The sequence below is a fragment of the Pyrus communis genome, chromosome 1 (genome assembly GCF_963583255.1).
Source record: "Pyrus communis chromosome 1, drPyrComm1.1, whole genome shotgun sequence".
Taxonomy (NCBI): domain Eukaryota; kingdom Viridiplantae; phylum Streptophyta; class Magnoliopsida; order Rosales; family Rosaceae; genus Pyrus; species Pyrus communis.
In genome coordinates this window covers 24,619,332-24,626,007 of record NC_084803.1, presented here as the reverse complement: position 1 = coordinate 24,626,007, position 6,676 = coordinate 24,619,332, and the positions used below count along the sequence as shown (strand labels likewise).

The window sequence follows — 6,676 nt, the reverse complement described above, 5'->3', positions numbered from 1 at the left end:
TCCACATGTAGGAAAAGAAACCAATACTAACTAGTTAATTAGCAACCTATAAAAAGTATAACCCAACTGCAACTAAGACCTGAACCCATCATTTTGAAATTGAGTTGAACTCAAACAACGGCGGCAGCTTTCGCTACAATCCCTTCTTGTACTTTTTGAGAGCCACTGAGAACATTTCCATTACTTGCATTCCCTGCTGCCTCCTCGTACGCAGCTGCATGAATACCAAGTGCAGCCCGACCAGATGGATCAGGATTTTTTGACCATTCTGCATCCCATTCCACAGCTTTTGCTGTACTGCATGCCACACTTGGACCACCGGGAACTGTTGATCTGGCAGCAATCTGTTAAGAAATAGCAGATTGAACACACTTAATTAAACCAACCCTTACCCATTTTTCATCAAGGTGCACTATTAAACATGAGAGCAAAGAAATAGCATGCCCATCATAATTTCATTAGATACTATTTGCCTGCTTAGTACAAGAATACAGCGTGCACAGAAATCTTTCACCAACTCCATCGTGATGAACAAAAAAATGAAGCAAGATATAATGACAAGGCAAGTGAATAAAATCTCTTTCATGCAGCCCGCTTTCCTTGGCTCTTCATAGAATTTGTATGTCACCTTTGGAAAGAACTTCTCAAATATTGTCCGGTAATAGTATGCTTCTTTTGTGGTAGGAGTATTTTCAGGGTATATGCATTGATCAGCATTGGATCAGCAAAGATGACTAATTAATTATATGGAGATAAAGAAGAAGCAGCTCTAATGTATTCTGACGCTGGTTTTGGAACAAAGTACAGATGGAACTCTAAATTGAATTGCAATGACATGTTCTACCGCCAAACTCTTGATTTGGACCACAAATTCAAAAAGGACATGCCTAATCAACAGTCCAAATTAATAGCCTGGCAAGTGGCAGACAACAGAGACAACAGAATATTTCCATAAAAAATATCACTTCAAGTTAAGGTGATGCTTACTTGACTGTTTGCATGATCTTTCAAGCCATCAATCCTGGCTTGAACTCACGCCGTCATATAAATGTTGAACACCTTTTCATTACTGTGGTAAATGGTCACTTACCTTGATTTTTTTCCTTAAAAAATACTTATTTTTACTTACTGTTCCCTAATTAAGTTATTTTGTTAGGAAAACTAATGAAAAAGGCTTGAAAACTTTGAGTTTTAACGATAAAGACAAAATAAAAGATAAAGTGAATAGTACCATGATTGACTTTTTAGTGTAAAAATGTGATTTTTCGTTAAAATAAACAATACCAGGAGTTTTTCGTTAAAATTTCCTATTTTGTTGGGCATAGCCCTAAAGGTTAGTTTCCTTGTAAAAATGTTAAGCGAGATAAAATCTTATAGCCACTCAGTATTAAGGTTTGGTGATATTCTTCTTCACAAGAAAGTGAAAGATATTATGTTTGGATCTCGTAGATAGCGAATTCGATACCAAATTAGATTGCTTATTGTGTGGCTTTCCTGAAATCTCCCTCCGTTTAATGTAAAAATATCAATGTATTAAAAAAAAAAAAAAAAAAAAAAAAAAAAAAAAAAAAAAAACCGTGCATCCAAACGACGCCATTTTACTATGAGTAGGGACCGCCCCAGCCCCCGAGTCTTCCCAAAGTAGAAGCAAAAGACGATTCTGAACAGAAACATACGGAAAAAATAACGTCAAGCAAATAACAGGAAAAATCTCCAACGGTCTCTCTCTCTCTCAAGTTCGCCGCCAAAAATGGCGGCCGCCAAGAAAAAAATTAATGTATTAAAAAAAAAAAAAAAAATATCAATGTATTAAAAAAAAAAAAAAAAAAAACCGTGCATCCAAACGACGCCATTTTACTTTGAGTCGGGACCGCCCCAGCCCCCGAGTTTTCCCAAAGTAGAAACAAAAGACGATTCTGAACAGAAACATACGGAAAAAATAGCGTCAAGCAAATTACAGGAAAAATCTCCAACGGTCTCTCTCTGAAGTTCGCCGCCAAAAATGGCGGCCGCCAAGAAAAAAATTCCGGCGCCGCCGAACTCTGAGCAAATGAACTCAAGGGTCTGGCTCTTTTCCCTCCTACTCACACTCCAATACGGAGTTCAGCCCCTCATCTCGAAACGCTTCACCAGGTACTCCCGCCCCCTTCCTCGATCCCTAACATTTTCACCCCAAATCATCCATTAATTCTCTGAAACTTGTATGTTTCGTCTGGAATTTCTTCTCGCAGTAGGGAAGTGATCGTAACGTCGTCGGTTCTGACGTGCGAGATAGCCAAGGTTATCTGTGCCCTAATTTTCATGGCCAGAGACGGCAGCTTGAAGAAGGTGTACAGAGAGTGGACTTTGGTTGGTGCGTTGACCGCCTCGGGGCTCCCTGCCGCCATTTACGCATTGCAGAATAGTTTGCTGCAGATTTCTTACAAGAACCTTGATTCCCTCACCTTCTCAATGCTCAACCAGACTAAAATCATTTTCACTGCTTTCTTTACGTATTTGATTTTAAGGTATGTGGGATGAACACATTGTAAACTCCGAAATGTTCATGTTGGGTTAAGTAGCTATGGTAGTTTTTAAAGAGCTCTAAGGTGTTTGAATATCGATGGTATGGTACCCATTAGACTGGTTTTGGTGTGGTTTGAGCCTGCAATGTATTGGTTTTTGGTTTCTACTTGATGGATTAACGTAATGTGAGATGATTCGGAGAGTTCTGAGGTGTCTGAGATTACCCATTAGATTGATCTTTGAGTACAAATCTGTTGTGTGTAGGCAGAAGCAATCGATTCAACAGATTGGGGCGCTCTTCTTGTTGATTATGGCCGCTGTCCTTTTAAGTTTTGGGGAAAGCTCCAAAAAAGGGACTAGTGGCGGCAGTTCTGACCAGATATTGTTTAGTGGGATTATTCCCGTTTTGGTGGCCTCTGTGCTCTCAGGTTTGGCGTCCTCTTTGTGTCAATGGGCTTCCCAGGTTAGCAAAACGTTTCGGTTTTTGTAGTTTGAAGATGCTATTCCCTAGTCTGGTCAATTTAACTTTATTGCTCTTATATTCCAGGTTAAGAAACACTCATCGTATTTGATGACCGTAGAGATGTCTATTGTGGGAAGTTTATGCTTGTTGGTTAGTACCTCTAAGTCTCCAGATGGAGAAGCTATCAGAAAACATGGCTATTTTTATGGATGGACTTTGACAACTTGGGTAATGACCATTATGATATTTGACATTTTCCTTGAGTTTTGAATATTTGTTTGACTCCGTTGGGGCTATACACGGATGAGGAATTTGCAACTACCAAGGGAATTTAGGATAAATTGGTTACAAATGAACCCCAAGGCATTGCATGGAGGGATTTTAAATGCAGTAGATGATCATTACAAGGCATAAACAATTTCAATTAGTCATTTACAAAGGCGTTTAAATGCATTGTGTCTTGTCCATGCAAATGCCTCCACCAAAACTTTTGTAGTGCGTTTCTAACTAATTTAAGTTAAATCTCTCATCCAAACATACCTGAGTTTCTTTAATTGCTTAGTAACACACACATGCAATAATCAAAACCACCAAAACCATTGGTTTAGTTTTGAAGGCAGATAAAAAAAAAATTTTGGATGGTCATGCTGCTCCTCTTTGGTCTGCTGTTATTGTTTAGATATCCGTCTGCATAACATCTGTTTTCCTCTTTCTTTCTTTCTTTCTTGGTGTTGTGTTTTTTTTTTGTTCCAGCTCTCCTTTGCTGTTTACTTGAGTCTGATTTGTAAGTTGTAACCATAGAAACTATATAGTCCCTGTTCAAAACACAATTATATAGAAGGCCTGTTTTATCCCAGTTGTTCCAATATTAAGTTGCTCCCGAGTTGGGTCTAATTCTATTTGCGTGCAAAAACTTTGTATTTTTTTTACATCATAGGATTAAATCTGTGGCAGTAATTATCTTCTGTTAAGGAAAGTGGTGCATGCTGGGGTTTACTTTTCTGTGTTGTATTTGAAACATCCTGCTTCATCAACAAAATAAAATAACTAAAAGAATAAAAGTTGTCTGTACCATCCATCCAAATTATTATTGAGAAGATATAACTTTTTAATTAATAGTACTTGGCAAAGAAAACAAATGTAATGTTATTCTCTGTTAACTATGCGTTGCATGAGTTATGGTGTGCCTTTTCAATTAATAATAATCATTATTATTTTTTTCTCAGATCCCAGTTATGTCCAATGCCCTTGGTGGAATTCTTGTTGGCCTAGTCACAAGTTATGCTGGCGGCGTTAAAAAGGTAAGTTTGACAAAATAAGGATCACAAGAGCGGTTGCTTGTTGCTCTCAAGCTTACTATTAGCTTTTTTTCTAATATTTTGTTGCAAACTGAGGCTGAAAGCGAAGAGAAAGGGTTAAAACCTACATAGTTTATTAATTCACTGCTATGCTTGACCACTAGAATCAACATGCTACCTACTTTTAAGAAAACAATAGCTAAGTTACCTTGATCTTCTTTATTCACAGAACATCTCAGCTGAATAAGTTCTCCGTAGTTCTTAAGTTTCATCCTGTTCTTCATTGAAAATTCTTTCAAAATCTGACAAAATATGCCAAATGGTTTGGTAAGTTAAATCTATCCTTTGGCATGCACTTATAGTTTCTGAGTGATCATTTTGGTGCGAATGGCTGGAAGATAACTCGCTCCAGCCATAAACAAATTTCTTATACAGTTTCATTCTTGCAAAGGCCAATTCAGTTTTAAATGTACTTACCGCAGAAGCTCTATCTAACATGGTTGCAGGGGTTTGTTATTGTTTCTGCCCTTCTTGTTACCGCTATGCTGCAGTTCATTTTTGAAGGGAAACCACCTTCACTGTATTGTCTCCTGGCGCTTCCTCTCGTGGTCAGCAGCATTTCGATATACCAGAAGTATCCATACCGTGTTAAAAAGAAAGAAGCGTAAGTCCTGTTGCAACATCGGGGGAGTTGTTTTAGCCCCCCTGATCAAAACGGCTTTAAATGGTTTGGACATATTGGAGTTAGTTGATTCCAGAACGGTGGAGAGGTATTGGAATTTATTGATTCCAAATACAATCACGCATTGTTTTCGGGTTAAATATTTGACCCGGGTTCTCATTTGCTCAGATACCTCTTTGACCGGTGTCGCAACTGGTACGAAGGTAATTGTAATGTTTTCTTGTTGTAATAGTCCAACAGATAAATGAAGATTTTTGAGATGATGATTTATCATTGCAAGATTATGCTTCTATGGGATATGTAATAGTGTGGACGCTGGAGATCAATAAAATTGTTACCTTTTTATGTTTTATTCTCCACAAGATTGTTGGTTACAACGAATGAAATGCCCAGTATTGGCTAGGGACGAGAATGCTTTGTTGGATGTGTGGCCACACGATAAGTGATAAGATTAAGAACGAGAATATCTGAAATAAAATAGAAGTGGTCGCAATTGACGATAAAATGAAAGAAAATTGGTTAAGATCGTTTTGGACATGTAAAACGAAGATCTACATATACTTCAATTAGAAAATACGATTATGAGACAGAGACTCCTGGTAAAAAGGGTAGAGGAAGGCATCAGAAGATATAAACAGAGACTTTAAGAAAAGACATGGAATACTTGGAGCGCAATAACGTTCTAGAATTTATATAAATGATCTCACTTAATGGGATAAGACTTCGTTATTATTTGTTTGTAATACAAGATTGGTAATGACTTAGTACACAACCCATTAACACTAATATATGTTGTAACGAGATCCAATGATCATATCTGATTGTCGATAGGTGATTCATGCGTGTATTATTGGGCCGTTGCAACCTTGTTTTAGGCTCCGTCGTCAACTGAGGCCCACTTCCACTGAGAAATGAAAAGTGAAGCACGAAGCTCATCTCACGCACACAAAGCTCTTCACCCGCGGCTGCTCCATCGTACCAAATTCAGAGAGGAGAGAAATTCGACATGGGAAGCAGATTGGGAAGGAGGGTAGTCCACTTCGCGAACCTACCCATCAAGCTTTTGATGCCCAACAATTTCACCAACATCACAGAAATCGCTCTCAAAACCATCCCATCGGCCTCCAAGATCGAAATCAAGCGCGTCATGGAGTCCCTCTACGGCTTCCAGGTCGACAAGGTCCGCACCCTAAACATGGAGGGCAAGAAGAAGAAGCGCGGCGGTCTTCTCATCGCAAAGCCCGACTACAAGAAGGCCTACGTCACCCTCAAGGCCCCCCTCTCCCTCTCCCAGGACCTCTATCCCATCGGAATCGTCCAGCAGGACCGCAATCAGCAGGCGGTCAACCAGTCCAAGTCTGCCGTCGTTGAAGAGGGCGACACCGAGAAGCATTGGCTTTACGGGAACAAGGAATGGCAGCAGCAGCCGCAGAGCGCTCGCAGGGGTAAGAGCAGCGCTAAGGGTTCGGCTGTTTTTGGCGAGGGCGCCGCCAAGTTTCCCTGGAGCAACATGAGGTTTCGCTAGGCAGGTTTGATGAGATTTTAGGGTTTTTATTTGGAGATTTCGAATTTGTGATATTTTAGGGTTTGATGAATTATATGGCCATTTAGTGGCTATTTTGCTAGTGAACCTCTCTTTGCTAGGACTGCAGCATTTGGTGTTCGATTAGAGGAGCATTTCGGTGTTATGTTTATTGTTAATCTTGTCTTATATTGCGCGGTTATGTG

At 39.4% G+C, this 6,676-nt stretch overlaps 2 protein-coding genes across 2 annotated transcripts; both read left to right on the top strand.

Moving 5' to 3' along the window:
• The first annotated feature begins 1,907 nt into the window (after positions 1 to 1,907).
• Positions 1,908 to 5,300, top strand: LOC137746428 (UDP-N-acetylglucosamine transporter ROCK1-like). The gene is made up of 6 exons (XM_068486450.1): positions 1,908 to 2,133; positions 2,232 to 2,507; positions 2,770 to 2,968; positions 3,053 to 3,196; positions 4,195 to 4,269; positions 4,773 to 5,300. Exons 1-6 carry the CDS (start codon positions 2,003 to 2,005, stop codon positions 4,932 to 4,934), a joined length of 987 nt encoding a protein of 328 aa, XP_068342551.1. The 5' UTR covers positions 1,908 to 2,002; the 3' UTR covers positions 4,935 to 5,300.
• Positions 5,301 to 5,954: 654 nt separating this feature from the next.
• On the top strand, positions 5,955 to 6,649 carry LOC137748053 (uncharacterized). Its single transcript, XM_068488155.1, has one exon. The coding sequence runs from the start codon at positions 5,955 to 5,957 to the stop codon at positions 6,471 to 6,473; it is 519 nt and encodes a 172-aa protein (XP_068344256.1). The 3' UTR covers positions 6,474 to 6,649.
• The last annotated feature ends 27 nt before the right edge of the window (positions 6,650 to 6,676 follow it).